This window comes from Triturus cristatus, chromosome 4_2, assembly GCF_964204655.1.
Source record: "Triturus cristatus chromosome 4_2, aTriCri1.1, whole genome shotgun sequence".
Taxonomy (NCBI): domain Eukaryota; kingdom Metazoa; phylum Chordata; class Amphibia; order Caudata; family Salamandridae; genus Triturus; species Triturus cristatus.
In genome coordinates, this window is record NC_140586.1 from 351,568,861 (window position 1) to 351,586,579 (window position 17,719).

Here is a 17,719-nt window from a genome sequence, read left to right on the forward strand (position 1 = left end):
AGCTAGACTAAGCATGAAAGGTCTGTTAAACTGCTCAACCAAACTTAGACTGAACATGACCTCCCATGTTGAGGCAATAGGGCCTCGAGACAGAGTGGAAAGGCGACCAGGTAGCCGCATTGGAAGTAGACTGCACCGAAATACCCATTGAGAGAGCTTAAGTCGAAGCCCACCCCATTGTGGAGTGAGCCCTAGAGCCCGAAGAAAGAGCTAACTTGGGGCACAACTTCACAATTAGTCAACTAGATCAAATAAAAGTTCACCTGCTTCCTAACTACAGGGTCCTATTTGGGACCTTGAAATAAGACAGATTATCAGTTTACGGAAGAGCAAAGTCAGTTCCGCACCATGCTAGGGTCTAACCCGGTGTTTCTTAATCTGTGGTCCAGGAACACCACGGGGGTCTTCAAAGCCTACTCAGGGGTCGGTGACTGCATGCATTGAGAATGAAATAATATGAACAGATTAATAGAGTGTATATAAAAAGGGAAATGTACAATTGAAAATTATAAAATATTATGTAAATGTGATGGAATTTGAAATTGGCAGCTAAAAAGTGAGGTAGAACGATTTATGGGACCGAGCAAGAATATCAAACAAAATATAACATGGACAATTGAATGTAGAAAAACTCCATGCTTCAAATTCAAATGTCATTTTTAAAAATATTTGTTTATGAATTAAATGCAATAATTCATCATTGGTATATTCGTTTGAAGAGGGCTTGTTTCTGTATTTTTTCAGTATTGTTTTGCATTCAAACTCTCAACAATGCTTAGGTTGGGGTGGACGACTTCCAGTAGTAACTCAGTTAATGATTTAGTGGGGATCCCCCTTATCCCAGTAATGACTAAGAGGGGTCCACAGAAGTCAAAGGTTAAGAACCACTGCTCTTACCTATATGGCCTTGTCTCTTCTTTAGAAGGATGAATAGGAAGGAAAAAAGCAGGAAGAGAAATACATTGCAAAATATGACACTCAGATACCAGTTTTATGTAAGAACAAAGGTTTGGCCCAATGCACCACCCTACGCTTCTGGAACACCGGAAAAGTAGCAGAAGCAGATAAATCCTGCATGCTAACTTTCCTAAATGGAGTGTTTGCATTCAGAAAGGCCACTTTTCCAAAAAGGAAGTTAAGATCACAAGAATACAATGGCTTAAAAGAAGAAGCCGCATGAAAGGTTAGAAATAACTAAAATGCCCAAGCAGAAGCAATGAATAAGTTTTGAGGGAAGGTTATTCTGTAAGACTTTAAGAAACCTACAAACTACTGGGAATTCAAACCACAAGCACTGTTAGGGCAAAAACAGACAAGACAAGGCAGCGGACAAATAACCCTTCAACTTGTTTACAGTACGCAATTTCTCAGCCAAAGAAATAGTAAACTGAAGAGTATAAACCATCTACATCCACAAAATATTTGAAGAAACTGTCCTTGCATGAATTGACAAACATAGACTACCTACTGGAATATACTGCTCTCATTGAAAGTCCAGGAGCTGCCAAATATACTTCTAAATCCTCCTGAGAGAGAACATGACCAGAAAAAAGCTACCCTTTCAAGTTTGAAGCCTGAATATGAGTGTCAGGAGTGAAACAACACCCTACCTTCTGAGATAACAGGGCCTTCTGCAGAGGTACTCCAAGATGGACAAATGCTCAGGAGAAGATGTAAAAACCAAGGATGACAATCTGAATTTGGCTGTTCAGAATGTTTTTGTGAAAGTCAGTTTTAAGAATAATCTCCTGCAAGAAAAGAATGAGGAGTAAACACATAATGGAGGTCGAACATCCACTCCAGTGAAAGAGCACGTCCCAATGACTCCACTGTAGATAATCTAATGAGAAAAACTGGGGACAAAGAGCATTGTTGCAAGGGGGCAAAGAGATCTTTGTCTCTATTACCACATTTCTGGAATAATATAGGTGTCAGTTCTGGGCTGTAATGCCACTGATGATTCGCAGAAGTCATCCTATTGAGACTGTCTTGTTCTGCTTTCCCACTAGATGAGCTGCTGACAGCAGTTTGCCTGTGTTAAGTCCAATGCCATGGACCTAGTGCTTCACAGCGCAAGTGATACAACATCACCTGCTTCTTGATGTATCACTTGACAAGGGTGTAGTCAATTAAGCCATGCACCCGTTTGCCGTAGAGCAAAGGAAGGAAAATGTTCAAGGTTAGCCTAACTCTAGAATGTTATATTCTTCTCCTGCTCAACCAAAAGTCTTCAAATATTGGATTGTAAAGGTGGGTACACCAACCCTCAAAGAATGCCTCCATCATCAGGATAATCAATGGCCAAAGAAGGTGAAAGCACTCCCCCTAGTGAAGATGCTCCACATATGTCAACCACATGACCAGAATCTCCCTTACACTAGCTCCACTGAGATGGAAGAGACCACTGAAGGGTATGTAGCCTCAGAAAAGCCCATGGAACCAAAAAACAAGCAAGAAGACATCACACCAAAAAGATGTAAGCTGAACTGGTGGCTGAACTAGCCCATTCGCAAAGCAAAGAACCATCTCCCTTATGGTCTCAGCACTCTCTGAAGGTGGAAACCTTCTCCATTATATGTGTGTTCAAGATTGCACCTATGTAATAGACTGACTATGAACAAACTTTTTCTAGCTGGCCAACAGACCCAAACTTTGTAGACGCGTTGGCTATTCTGGACACCGCAGATAGAATCTCATCGCAAATGAGCAACCACAACTGCATGGCCTTCATGAACACTCCTGATGCTAAAGACAAACTAAAAGTAAAAACCTTGAACTAATAACTGAGAACTCTGTGACCTGAGGAACTGTCTGTGTATATGAAGCAAGCGTCCTGGAGGCCACGAGAAATAATCATCCCTGCTCCTGTACTGCCAGAGGAATCTGCCTCAATGTCAGCATTTTGAACTTCTCCTTCTTCTTGAACTTGTTTAAGTAATGAAGGTCCAAGTTCAGCAAAATACACCTTCACTTTTAAGAATAAGATAACAATAGGAGCCGAGGTCATTCCACACCTTAGAAGAAGTGACTAACTCTGAAGCTTCTTTAATAAAGCTGTGAACTCCATCATCAAGATGTTTATGTGTGGGGGAGGGAGAGTGGGCAAGAAGTAAAGAGTATCAAGTGGAGGGGTCTTACCAAAAATGAGCTATACTCCTGTTCTAGGAAGTGCAAGTGCAAAAACAACAGTTGATGGACAGAATGCAGAACAATGTCATACATTCACCCCAGTACAGAGATCTGGGCCTAAATCCATCATTGTTTTGCTCACCATGCCTTTCCAGTTTGAACCCAGCCATATGCAAATCAGTCTTGACCCTGTGCCTCATGGTAACAGTCCAGCCCGAACTGCCAAGCCAGGTCCTGCCTGGACTGGAAACAAGCATCCTAGGACCGGTTTCGGCGTTTCACCCCTCTTCAGTCAGGATAGCTTGATTCCAGTCGCATGGAGAGCACGGGACCCACGTCTGGGCATACCCGTCCCACTCGGGGTGACAAATGCAAAAAGAACAGTTGATGGACAGAATGCAGAACAATGTCATACATTCACCCCAGTACAGAGATCTGGGCCTAAATCCATCGTTTTTTTCCTCACCATGCCAATCCAGTTTGAACGCAGCCATATGCAAATCAGTCTTTACCCTGTGCCTCCTGGGAACAGTACAGCCCGAACTGCCAAGCAAGGTACTCCCTGGACTGGAAACAAGCATCCTAGGTCCGGTTTCGGGGTTTCACCCCTCTTCAGCCAGGATAGCTTGATTCCAGTGGCATGGCGAGCACGGGACCCACGTCTGGGCATACCCGTCTCACTCGGGGTGACAAATGCAAAAACAACAGTTGATTGACAGAATTCAGAACAATGTCATACATTCACCCCAGTACAGAGATCTGGGCCTAAATCCATAGTTTTGTTGCTTACAATGCCATTCCAGTTTGAACCCAGCCATATGCAAATTAGTCTTTACCCTGTGCCTCATGGTAACAGTCCACCCGAACTGCCAAGCCAGGTCCTCCCTGGCCTGGAAACAAGCATCCTAGGACCGGTTTCGGGGTTTCACCCTTCTTCAGCCAGGATAGCGTGATTCCAGTGGCATGGAGAGCACGGGGCCCACGTCTGGGCATACCCGTCCCACTCGGGGTGACAAATGCAAAAACAACAATTGATGGACAGAATGCAGAACAAAGTCATACATTGTCATACATGCTTTGTTCGCCCTAGGAAGTGCAAGTGCATGTGCATTGGTCGGGAGTAATTTCCTGCAACTTCTGAAGAAAGCAACCCACCCATCACTCTATAAGAGTCAAATGTACAAATCCTTCCTAGGAGATGTCTTATAGGCTGAGCAAGGTCTTTGTACCTGATGTTTCTTTCCTGAAACAAATCCTTTTTATCCTAGAAAAAGTGTTGAGGAGCTTGCTGCTGCTGCTGTCTGTCAAACTGATTTGTGTATCCCTAATGTATAAGTTACTTACCATCAGTAACGCCTTATCTTTTAGAGACTCTAACTAGTCACAGATTCCTTACCTTAGAATACTCCTCATGAGTCGGACTGGATCTGAGCTACAGCAGTATCTCTGGGCAACGGTAGGTGGTGCCGATCAGCCCTGTGCTGGCATCGTCTGCTCCAGATGTGAGATGCGGGTGCATATTTAGGCACCACCCCAGAGCACTGACATTAGTGTCCTTACGTGACTCTTTCTGCACCAGAAGCACTGAGGCACGTCAAAAGGTTGATTTACTAGTGTGCAAAAACCTAAGGCCCTACAGGGACCGTTCTGGTAGAAAGACCGGTTCGCAGAAGTGAGGAGATTGGGAGGGTCGGGAAGGAATCTGTGGCTAGATAGTCCATAACAGAGAAGTAGGTACCAAAGGTAGTTCATTGTTCATCTAATAGAGACTTCTAGCCAAGGTCCCATTGGGACATAGCAAAAGACTTTGGTGGAAACATATGTTTGAGGCCCTTCAGAAAACGTGTCACAACAGGTAATTTGATCCAGCAACTGAAACAAATCTGCGATGGCTGAAAGATATCCTCTAACTGTGCACAAGCAAAAAAAAACCAGCAACACTTCAGACAAGGTTGCAGACAGAAAGTCAGCATGTTTGTCAGTGCACCAAACCACAAACCTTTCCCAACAGCAGGCATATACTGTCTTTGTAAGGGGATGCCAGGCTGCATGATGTCCTCATAGATTTTGGGAGGAAGATTGAAAACTCTCAACTGTTGCAGCTCAATCTCCATGCATGAAGTTGGTGTGTGCACCGGTTCCAGTGCAGAACCATGCCCGGTTGCTGCACCAGGAAGTCCTCCCAAAGGGGCAGACTAATCGGACAACCTATGCTAATGCTCAGGAATTTAGGATACCATATTCTCTGTGACCAATCCGTAGCCACAAGGATGTCCCGGGCCGGGTCCACCCTGATCTTCTTCAGAACTTGATCAGGAGTGGTATCAACAGGAAGGAGTACAGGAGTCCTTGAGACGAAATGTAAGTTGTATTTTTTGCAGGGGTGGTGAATAGTTCTAAGCAAGGTTCTCAGTACAGACATTGCACCACCTACGGTTGTAGATGCCATTTGTGATCCGTGGCAGGTGTTGCATGGCCAGGAAAATGCCCTGGCATTCCAGGCATGTTCAGAGGTGCAGAACCTCCAAGCACAGGGTCCACAGATGATGTGCTGGCATCGTCTGCTCCAGATGTGAGATGTGGGTGCATATTTAGGCACCACACCAGAGCACTGACATTAGTGTCCTTATGTGACTCTGAGGCACGTCAATTGATTTACCAGTGTGCAAAAACCTAAGGCCCTACAGGGACCGTTCTGGTAGAAAGACCGGTTCGCAGAAGTGAGGAGATTGGGAGGGTCGGGAAGGAATCTGTGGCTAGATAGTCCATAACAGAGAAGTAGGTACCAAAGGTAGTTCATTGTTCATCTGATAGAGACTTCTAGCCATAGATTAGTTACCTTAGAATAGATACCAAAGCAAAACTTCTGTGGAGATGGGTCTGCGAACTGGTTCAGATTAAAAAGTCCTGAAGGACCGAACTGGTAAAGTGACCGTCATGACGGAATTGACTGTCAAGGCAGTAGTGTTTAGTAAAAGTGTGCAGAGAAGCCCACATAGCAGTCTGACAGAAATCCCGGACAGGGACACTGAGAGCTAATGCACAGATGGATGCTTTGGCTCTGGTGGAATGAACCTGCAAGCCTTCAGGGAATTGCTTTTTAACTAATGCATTGCAGATCTTAATGCAGTGTACCATTCAAGTTGAGAAGGTCCATTTCTGCACTGCTTCCTCCTTTATTGTCCCAGTGAACCCGAAAAGAGCTTATCATCCACCCGGTGTTCTTTAATGTGATCGATTTATGACAACACTCGTTTCGGGTCCAAGTGGTGGGTTCTCTATTTCTTGGAGTGTGAGGCAGAGCAATGAATGTGGGCAGCATGATGCTTTGGCAGATGTGGCAAGGCGTTACCACCTTCCGCAAAAATGGGGCACTTGTGGGGAAACAGTTTGTCTGGGAAGAAGTTGGTGTAAGGAGGGTTAACAGAAAGTGACTACCGCTCGCTGACACTGGCCAATGTGGGGGCAACCAAGAAGACTTGATCGTCAGAAGAATTGAGGGGGCAGCTATGTATGCGTTCAAAGGTTGAAGGCATTAAGAAAGTTAAAACCAAATTAAGGTCCCATTAGGACATAGCAAAACATTTTGGTGGAAACATATGTTTGAGGCCCTTCAGAAAAAGTGTCACAACAGGTAATTTGATCGAGCAACTGAAACAAATCTGCGATGGCCGAAAGATATCCTCTAACTATGCACAAAGCAAGGCCTTGACGGGCTAAAAAAAAAACAGCAACACTTCAGACAAGGTTGCAGACAGAAGGTCAGCATGTTTGTCAGTGCACTAAACCACAAACCCTTCCCAACAGCAGGCATATACTGTCTTTGTAAGGGGATGCCAGGCTGCATGATGTCCTCATAGATTTTGGGAGGAAGATTGAAAACTCTCAACTGTTGCAGCTCAATCTCCATGCATGAAGTTGGTGTGAGCACCAGTTCCAGTGCAGAACCATGCCCGGTTGCAGCACCAGGAAGTCCTCCCAAAGGGGCAGACTGATCGGACAACCTATGCTAATGCTCAGGAATTTAGGATATCATATTCTCTGTGACCAATCCGTAGCCACAAGGATGTTCCGGGCCGGGTCCACCCTGATCTTCTTCAGAACTTGATCAGGAGTGGTATCAACAGGAAGGAGTACAGGAGTCCTTGAGACGAAATGCATCTTCGGGCAAGAGCTATCTTGGAAACTCCATGCACAGAAGTGCCAAGTTGTATTTTTTGCAGGGGTGGTGAATAGATCTAAGCCAGGTTCTCAGTACAGACATTGCACCACCTCCGGTTGAAGATGCCATTTGTGATCCGTGGCAGGTGTTGCATGGCCAGATAAATGCCCTGGCATTCCAGCAATGTTCAAAGGTGCAGAACCTCCTAGCACAGGGTCCAGAATCTCCCCGTCCTGTTTATTGCAGTACCGCATGGCTGAGATGGTGTCTGTAAACATCTTGAAACAACCTTTCCGTGATATAAGCGAGGAGGTGTTTAGTGCCAAGCAAATCACTCTCAACTCCAACAGGCTGATGTGGAGCTGAGACTCTGCTGGAGACCAAAGTTCTCTGATCTCAACCTCTCCCAGATGGCCATGAGCCCATGAGTGACGCATTGCCACCACTGTGAGATCTGGGTGGGGAAGAAGGAGGGGTCTGACGCTGACCCAATCTCGGTTTGTGAGCCAACGCTGCAGTCTTCGCAGGTCTTTCACCGTTCCCTCTGATATATGGACCAGGTCGGAGAGATTCCACTGATGCTGCACCCACTGGGACTTCAGCTCCCACTGCATAGCCCACATATGCCAGGGGCATGTTGTACCAGTAGGTTTTAGGAGGCTAGAAGATCCAGTAGTCTCAGAGTCAATCTCGCCAAAATCCAGGACTAGGCTGAAACATAGGAATGACATCCTGGTTTCGCCACTACAGAGGTTAGGCAGGTATATGGAAATATTCATCCTGCAAGTTCAACGCTACCATCCAGTCTCTGGGGTCCAGGGAATAGAGGATCTTAGCCAATGTGAGCATCTTGAATTTGTCCTTTTTCAGGAAGTAGTTCGGAGGGCATATGTCTAGTAGAAGATTTTGGCCTCTGTCCTTCCTCTACATCAGAAAGTTAAAGGGAATAGCAACCACAACCTTTTTCTGATGTCAGCACCATCTCAATGGCACTTTTGGCCAAAGAACCTGCACTTCCTGACGCAGCAGGGAGAGGAGGTCCTCTCTCTGTCAATCTGAGAATGGTGGCATGGGCAGCAAGGTTTCTGCGAATGGAAGGGCATAACCTTGCTAAACAATTTTGAGCACCCATTTATACAAAGTGATGGACAGGTGGTGATTGATCCTGCTGCCGATTGATTGCGTGTAATGTTGTAACAACAAATTAAAGGGGTTTGGAGGCTGCGGTTGGCAGGGGTGGCAGATTGGACAGATCTCTGGCTTTGGTACCACAAAAATTGTGGGAGCAGAGTCCTCAGCCATGAAAGGACTGGGCAGCCTGTTGGCCATGGTGCCTGGTTGGAAAAGGACACTGCTGATAGCCCCTACTGTGGCCTCAAAGGAACGGAAGGCACAATGGGGCTGGCACAGGGCCATGGAAAATACTAACAACCAGGTGGGGGCCCTACTGTCCTTAAAGTGCTTGAGCGCTAACTCTGCCTTGTCACCAAACAGACGAGTGCCACTGAAGGGCATGTCCATAAGGGCAACACAGACATCCCACCGAGAAGTCAGTCAACCTCAGCTAGGAGTGGTGACGAAGCGTCATTGAAGAAGCAATCGATCTACCTAGCGAGTCTGTTGTGTCCAGTCTGCAGCGTACTGTGGACTTTGCTGCGTCCCTGCCATCAGCAATAGCCTGGGTCAGGATAGCTTGGGCCTCCTTCGAGACCATGGGCAGCACTTTTGCAACCAAGTCCCAAACTGAGCCCAAGAGGCATGCTGAGTACATCAGCTGCAGTGCAAAGCTAATGGAACAGAAAATCTTCTCGCCAAAGGTGGCCAGTCTCTTTGATTCCTTATTTGGTGGTATGGTAGGCCTGGGTTGCTTTGGGCTTGGAGGTCTGGATGAATAGGCACTTCTGGGTGGGGGGCTGGGTGAGGAATACTGTACCCCAGTAACAGGTCGATGGCGGCGGGCTATTATCCTGTGAACAGGCGTACCTGTGCAGGGCTTGGCCCAGGCACCAAGCAGGACACTAGTGAGGGCTTCATTAAAGGGGGAAAGAAGTTCCATGAGGGTTACCCCAGGTTTTGTGGAAGCTACTCTCCCAAGACGTTGGCCATGACTGCCACCGAGGGCAGTGTAAGGTCCAGGACCTTAACCAGGCTCAGCACCATCATCTCAAATGAAGCCTCTCACTCAATTGCCACACTAGGAGGAGAGGCCAGGTCAGTGTTGGTGAGGTTTCCAGACCAATGGCATTATCCAGTTGCTTGTGCCAGTTATCCTCGGCCCAGGGCTCCTCAAGGAGGTCAGGATAGCCATAGGGATCCGCAGATCTGCCCCAATTGTATTCTCCACAGGGTCTATCACAAACGTGAGGCACTGTCTCTGACCCTGAGGGTCTTGGTCTGGTCGGTGCCTGATTTGACATTGACAACGCTGATCCAGCTCGGTATCAGAGTCAGAAATGACGATGGGTTGACACTGCATAGAAGCCAGGAACAGCAACACTGGAACGGGCTCCAGTAAAGGTCGTGGATTTTTTGACTGGAGTCGATACGGGTCCAGGAGTGGTTCTAAAAGGCCCAACTGGTGCCAAGAGTGAACTTGCCAGCAGAAATCCAGTTAGGGCACCTTCTAAACCCCTGGGGCCTGAAGGCACTCCAGAGGAGTCAGCTCGCCCAATTATGAGGGGCATAGCTTCATAAAATTCTTTCAATTGGCCAGGTGTTGCTCCGGCTCAGGGAAAATCAGGGCTGCAACGCAGGGAAATTCAGTGCTGCTCAGAGCAGATGCATATTCTGGCTCTGTGGGGAAAGTGTGGGGAGGGTGTCATTTCCATGTCCCCGCCCGAAGACTTGGACCAGCATATTGAAGTCGAAGAGCATTTTGAGTTATTGGCTTTCTTCTTAGGGGACTTACTAATGAAGATTGAGACCTCAGCGATGACCTACAGGAGCAACTCTGAGAACAGGCCCATGACTTCCACACAATTGGGATCTGGAGTGGAGTTGTCTGATGCCAAGTCACCAGGAGCTAGTTCTCACAATGCATGTATACAAACGTGTAGCATTTGCTGTTCTGAGAACCAGGCTCCTTAATGCAAACATCTTCTTCCTTGGTTCATCTAATTTTTTAACTCTCTGTCTGTGGGATTTGTGACAATAGTATTCTGCGTCAGCTTACCAGCAGAAGCCTGGACGATAAGGCTTACCGGTATCTATGAGAAGACCATAGATGACCGGCGCGATTTACTTAGGCCATTCTGAGGACAGTAGGAACAGAGGCAATGACTTCTGTTGCTGCTTGAAAAGATAAATCTTAAGAGTCTCATCTGTATTCCTCACCACTGCTTCACAATTGGCCTGTTTAGAAGATTAAAAAAGGGGGGTCTCCATGGGGATTGATTTAGAGATAACATAATTATTCATGGATGAAATTAATATTTTCGGATGACATATTTTATGTGTATGGTTATTATTTTTAAACTTCTTTCTTTGTGGCCCAGGATAGAGCAGGCAAAACGCACTAATGGATAACATAGTCAAAACAAATGTGATGAGACATTATCATTCTGAATGGCCAAGTCAAGACATGAATATGAAGAGTTACATTCATTCAGCATATTTCATATTCAGGTTTTACCAATAGTTTTTGAGTTTAAAGCAACTACTGTGTTCCTTGTCTAGCACTAATTTAAAAGGCAGGGGTTGTCTATATAAATATGTTGTCCATCATACACCCTGAGGTAGATCAGTGTAGCCTGGCAGGGAAGAAAATAAGAAAAACTCTGCTTTTTTACTTTCTCCTTGCCAAAAAAAAAACGTATTTGTAGCATTGTTTAATTTTTAGGCGAACTCCTCTGTTGGAAGGTCGGCCCGTTTCGGTCAAAGTGGGTTTTATGGCCTCATCAGTACAATGGGAGAGAAAGGGTACTTACTATTTTCCTAAGGTATAAACATACATATAGAATTATTTACTAAATTATGTATCAAATCCTGTCAGACAACTACACCATGTGCTTAAACACACCTGAAACAAGTGAACACACTGTAAGACAAGTTATTGCCTGTGGTACTGCTTCATTGTGTGATAAATACGTAAAACAATCAACCAATCAAGTAAAAGACAGCAGCTGATGAAACACCAAGGAGCACTTATGGAAGACGTAGGTGCATCAAAAAGCCTGCAGAACTTTTTGTGAACTAACCAACAAAGTGGGTCTAGTGGCTAAGAACACAGTCACTTGCCACAACATTATTCCGGTATTTCTGGAAAGGGCATACGTCAAAATACATAGGCCTATGTCCAGAAGTACCAAGGGGCATATTATCAAGACAGGAGATAAAATTATCGCTGTTTTAGCGGCAGAAAACTGCCCCTAAAACGGTGATAATGGGCTTCATAATATGTTCTATGGAATTCCAATTGAAGCTCAGGTTAGATGTCCTTCACATCTAACATGAGCTTTAAGTGGAATTCCATAGAGCATATTATCAAGCCCATTATCGCCGTTTTAGCTGCAGTTTTCTGCCGCTAAAGCGGCGATAATTTTATCGCCTGTCTTGATAATATGCCCCCAAGTCTTCGCCGCTTTAGCGGCAGAAAACTTCCGCTAAAGCGGCGATAATGGGCTTGATAATATGCCGCAGAGAATTCCAATAGAAGCCCATGTTGACACCAGAACATGGGCTTCTATGGGAATTCTCAAGGGCATATTAACAAATCCATTATCACTGCTTTAGCGGCAGTTTTCTGCCGCAAAAGCGGCGATAATTTTAACGCTGTTTCTTGATAATATGCCCCTTTTTTCTTATAAAAATTGAAATAACGGATCATGTGGTAAAATAATTCACATGTGGACCGGAAATTCAACACAGGATATAGTTTAATAGAGGTCCTTAGCTCCTTGCATAGCGAAAGGTGCATGTAACCTTGGGCAACGCAGCAAACACGTGTGGTATGTGAGAGATCTTCGAGGCGCGCCTCGCAACTAAAAGCATACGGATTAAATCTGAGCCGGGCCTACCACACATGAGAAACAGAAAAATACTCTTAATAATATTCCCAGGATTAGAAAGATGTACATGCGATTATATATCAAAATGAAGATACGGGCAGTGGGGTCATTTATGTGAAGTCACATGAGTCTTTCGCTCTGCTCATCTCATCTCCAGGTCTCAAAAAAGAGGAATGTGCTCTGGCTCTTCTCCTCCAACCTCAGTCCCACCAGCAATGTATTTGCTGTACCTAGTAACTTGCCACCCTTCCAGTTCACATTTTTCAACTGCTTCTTCACCCTTGATCCCTTCCATGCTCACCTGCTTTATCAATCCAGGCCCTGTATCCATTGAGCTCCCTCTCAATTTGCTGCTGTCTGCGTAGTTTCATGAAGGCGCGGCGGTTCTCCACTCTCTCTCTTTCTTTGGCAAATTCTCTGCAGGAAATAAAAATAGACATCAGCTTTACCCCTGTTGAGAGGGGAGAAAATGTGTGTGGTAAGGGGAATGCATATACAAAGACATCTCTGAGAGCTGGAGGATGCAGGAAACATTGGTCATTCAGAAACCACCAGGAGGTGGGCTGCAAACTTTTTTGATGTGAATATATGAGCAGGCACAAGTTTCACTAGAACAGCCACTTGGCACCTTATAAGTATTTGTTTACATTTTCTATCCAAGAATAATCCCTTCCTACCATACATAAACACAGCTCAATTCTGAGTGCAAAGAATGCCATAAATGTGTAGAAAAGACGTCAAACATGTTTCACATCCCCTGGCCCAATGTCACAGTGAAAGGCAGATCCTGAAGGTGGAAGACCACTATGTAGGAGAGCTTGAGATCCTACACCTGTTCGTTTCATCATTAAAATATGTACATTCGTTTCAATGGAAAATGACTCTTTCTTTGTGCCTTCTAGCAACCTTTTTGCCTCGTGTATAAATGCTAAATCTTCTTTTGATGTTAAGAGTTGCTGAAGGATTGCATGGCTGAAGCTCAAAGTCGGTGTGCTGCAGATAAGACTCCTTTGTTTTAATATAGTTATCTATTAACAAAATTGTCTACAATTCTAATGCTAAATTGGCTACATTTTTCTGGCATGAGGGTAATATTGTTAGTTTTTTTGTGTATTTTTTTACAAGTTGGTATGATGGCGTTTAAACATGTTACCAGAATACAATTCTGAAGGGGAGCTGTAGAAGTGTTTTTTTTGTGCAAAGAAAGATATTTTGGGGTGGGCTCCCTATAAAAGGTCTTTTTATATGTTTTTATGTTTTGGTTTTCTTTGCTAGCTTTTCTTTTTCTGGGCATTTTCCCGTTTAGGAGAGTCTGGTTTTGTGTACTTCAATCATTTTGAAGCAAAGCATTTTTGTTTTTACAGAAAGTGAGGATTTGGGAGGCCTCCCCCTCACCACCACCCCCATAATTTTTTTTACAGCCCCGGTTACCATTTTTTTAATCCACTTTTAGATGAGTACTGCTAATGTGCATGTCTATGGAGTTTCCTGATGATCCCTGTTGTATGAAGACGTACGTTTCTCAGAAGTGTGAATAATTTTACTTTTACCAAGGTTAGGGAAGAACAAGTGATTATCACTGATTGGCTTTACAACTGATTAAGCAATGGGAACTTTATTCAACTGTCATGTATTTACTGTTAGATTGCAAGGTTTGTTTAATACTGCGAAGTAAAAGCGACTACTTCAAGGTAGCCTAAAACAGAAATACTTCCAAAATGTTTACATTTTTCCATTATTTCTGATTTCCTTAGTTGCTTTGTTTTTTTAGGTCGAGCATTTGAGACCTCTTGTATATACTTTAGTATATACTTATATGTGCATGTACTTTGTGGGCTCTGGAGATCAGCCCTAGGACTTGTCTGCTTCCCCTTAGGGACTTTTTTTCTGTTCAACTGCCTGTATTCAACTGTCTTAACCCGTTACGTGCGCGCGTCGGCCAACGGCCGTCGCGAGCACTACCTCGGTAGTGCAGCGCACGTCCGTTGGCCGACGAGGCCCCACCCACTCATTAGATCTCCTGCACCGCGGCGAAATTTGCACCGCGGTTAAGGAGTTAATAGAAAACGAGTAGAGGTCAGTAAAATACCAGAATTGCTTTCTGCTTGTTCAACTGCCTCTATTTAACTTTCTAGATAGAAAATGACCAGTAGAGGTCAGTACAATTCTAGAATTGCTTTCTGCTGAGGGACATTCTTTTTTGTATTTTTCTGGCAACTGCCTCTATTTAACTTTCTTGATAGAAAATGACCAGCAGAGGTCAGTAAAATACCAGAATCACTTTAGCATTCTCTAGATTCCAGTCCATAGAAACTGTCTTCCACAAGCATCCGTAGACAATAATATTTGTTTCAAATCTTGTATTTTAAGTCATATGACGACCGAAGGCCCTGATTTTATATTAAAAATAGAGCTTTGGACTATACCATTTCCCACTGAAAGGCAATATTTCTCTCCATGTGTTCCCACACCTGGTGTGTCAAGCAGTTTTGTGCCTACTTTCCCTCCATGTTAAAGAACAGTAGATGTTTCAGCCCCCATGCTAATGTGCTGCATAGCTAAATACACATAAGGTCCCAAAGGCGAGACTGATTGCATTGCAAATGCTTGTTTTTAAAGTTCTGATGCAGACTTACTAACCTGATTGTGCTTATCTGACTCCCAGAAAACTCCGTATTTTTATGTTTCTTAAACATTTTCAGGACGTTGTATATTGTTTGGTGGCTTTCAATCTACTGCAGAAACAAATTTTTCATGGCCATCACTATTTTTTTGCCCTGCATTCTACCCAGGGCGAGTAGCAATTCCATCATAGTCTCATTAGTCTGTAAATTATTGGTGGGTTTTACATACTAACTTGCTTTGCTGGCCAAGGCAAGGGTCTACAAAATCATTTAAAATCATGGTAAGTTTAAAAAAATTGCCATATCCATCAAAATGTACATGAAAATAACAGATAAAATATTAAAATTGATTTGTGTACGTACAACAACATGCAATCATAAAGTCCAGTACTTATTATACTGTTCGTGTTAAATTGTAACAAAAAAAAGATTTGCAGTTAATAGTCACAAAATAGCTTAAAACAGAGGTAACTATTGTGTCCACTGCGTATGTAGAATAATACACATACTATTTTCAAAAACGATCGAACCAACTAGTTCAACTATTACACATTACAAGTGCAGAAATATCAAAAGATCAGCATAATCCAGAAGCCCAGACAAAGTGGGCAGTGTAATGCCACATAGTACTTATTACATTAGATTATAAAATTGGACAATGGCAAAGATTACGCATGAAAGTAATGCCACATAGAGTATGCTGTTTAATGTATTTTCCATAGTAATGTGCCTTAATGCCAACAATGGCCTCTTAATGCCACTCAGTAATTGAAAACTAGACAAGGACATAGGCACTAGTTGGAGAAAAACCTGTTAACAATGTGTGGTACACCACTGATATACAAGGGTAAATAGTTACAGTGTGGAGAAGGCTCGTCCTCTAACTTGGGCCTACTGAAATCTGGAGGTATTAAATCTGGATGCATTTCTAAAAAAGTCAGGCCCAGATCTGAGGGCACTAGCTGGACATTGTGAACAACGTTTTGCAAAGGAAAAAATGGCTTCTGATGTTAATCTCTGGTGTTTAATGCACAATCAATAGATCTTGTACAGTAGCGACATGCGGAGGCAGGCAAACAAAAAGGCAGAGCAATTGTCTGGGCAAGATAGAACTTAGAAACAACTTTTGAAAGCAACTCCAGTGAGACTGACTAGATCTCCAATTAATCTTCTTGGTGAAAACTCCAAAAACCAAAAAGTTATCTTTTTTTGTACCGGTAACAAAGAGGTCACCAAAACAACTCTGGCTCTGGCAAAATCTGTTTCAAAACCTTTGGATGAATGTCCTGTCTGTGGTGTGTGGTGTCAACATTGAACTCAGTGCATTTGATCTCACTCTGTACACTTTAGCTAGATGCGCTGCTGACATGACAGTGTCTTTGTTAATGATCTAAGCCCACAGTTTCATTGCTTCACATATATTTTAAGCCAACACCTCCCATGCATATTCAAACCTTACACCATTAGCAGGTCAGGCAGCCACTGGTAATTGTGTGGCAGTCCATTCCCAGATTTTTAGACGCAATGTGACTTTCTCACTACCTCATAGCCCCCTGATAAAATTGCTGTTGTGATGGGCTCCCCAGGCAATCAGGGATGTACCTCTGGCTCTTGTCTGAATACAGCAGAAATGTGTATTCTCACAGCAAATTCTGTATACTGCTTCACCACAGGCAAAAACAATACCCATTAGCTCCTGCAACTACACCTACACCCACCTTTGGTATAGCAACTCTTCCTTTACATGCTAAACAAAATATAGCCACCTCACAAAAGCAGCTTGGAAATATATTAAGCAGTGAGAGAGGTGATGATTTTGGGGTCCGCCCTAACCTAGGGAGAGGACCAAGCAAATGACTTGAACACAAAGGCATATCATGCTGAACGATTCAGTGGTGGTCCCATCCTCCTAGGACCACCCCAAGCAAAGTTATGGGTAAAAATACAATTCCAACCAAAGGCCCAGCAAAGCATTATGGGGCGAGATTCTAGAGTGCAGTGAATATCATAGTATCAAGATGAGTGTATATATTTTTTTGGTAGGTGAAACCAATAGAAGTCATTAACAAAAAAATAAAAACAAACCGACGCCAGAATAACTGTACAAAGCTCTGCCAAAATAACTGTACATAGCTCTCTGAGTCTTACTTAGCTGAGACTGGCCTTTGCCCTGTTTGCCCCAGCCATCCCTTCTCAAGGCAGATGGCGAGAGGGTTGGGGACAGGGCTGCGGCCCTTTTAGCCCAGAGGGTGTTGCACTCATGGCCTCGCCTTCCTAGATTAGGTGCAGGGTTTAGAAACCAAGGGTTTGGAAGGGGGAACAGGTGTAATTTCTTGCAACAACAAAAAAGAGGAGGAAATCAGTGTCCAGTATGCTTCGGATATCCGGTGTCTCCATGGGCTTAGGATAACAACGGAACTGAAGTCACTTGTGTCTGGAAGCACCTTTACCGACCCACTGCACCACTGGGGGTGTTATCCAGCGTGCATCTTTGGCTTGTGCTGCAGCCCTGGTGCAGCAAGTGAGAATTGCTTCCATATATTTCTGCATCAGACCTGTGCCAAAAAAAGCAACTGGATGACAAACTGCAATAGTAAGGGTTACCAGCTGGTACCCAAGGTGTATATTTCGTATCCCTGAAAATGTCCTTGCTACCCTTGCTCCTGGTGGTAAATAAGACAGTAGCAAGAACAGAAAATCAAAAGGTCTCTGACATCTTCAAATCATTTCCCTGCCCCTCTGCAGAAAGTACAAAACTGCTAACAGGGAAAGGTGGGATGAGGGAGTTTCTCCGGAGC

The 17,719-nt window shown here is 44.1% G+C and overlaps 1 protein-coding gene across 1 annotated transcript in view; it reads right to left on the reverse strand.

Annotated features, from left to right (window-relative positions):
- The window catches only part of CACNA1E (calcium voltage-gated channel subunit alpha1 E), a 1,399,715-nt gene that overhangs the window by 564,854 nt on the left and 817,142 nt on the right, over positions 1-17,719 (reverse strand). The window contains exon 8 of the mRNA XM_085601759.1: positions 12,599-12,714. Within this exon, the coding sequence (XP_085457885.1) occupies positions 12,599-12,714 (116 nt within the window). The remainder of the gene's footprint in view (positions 1-12,598; positions 12,715-17,719) is intronic.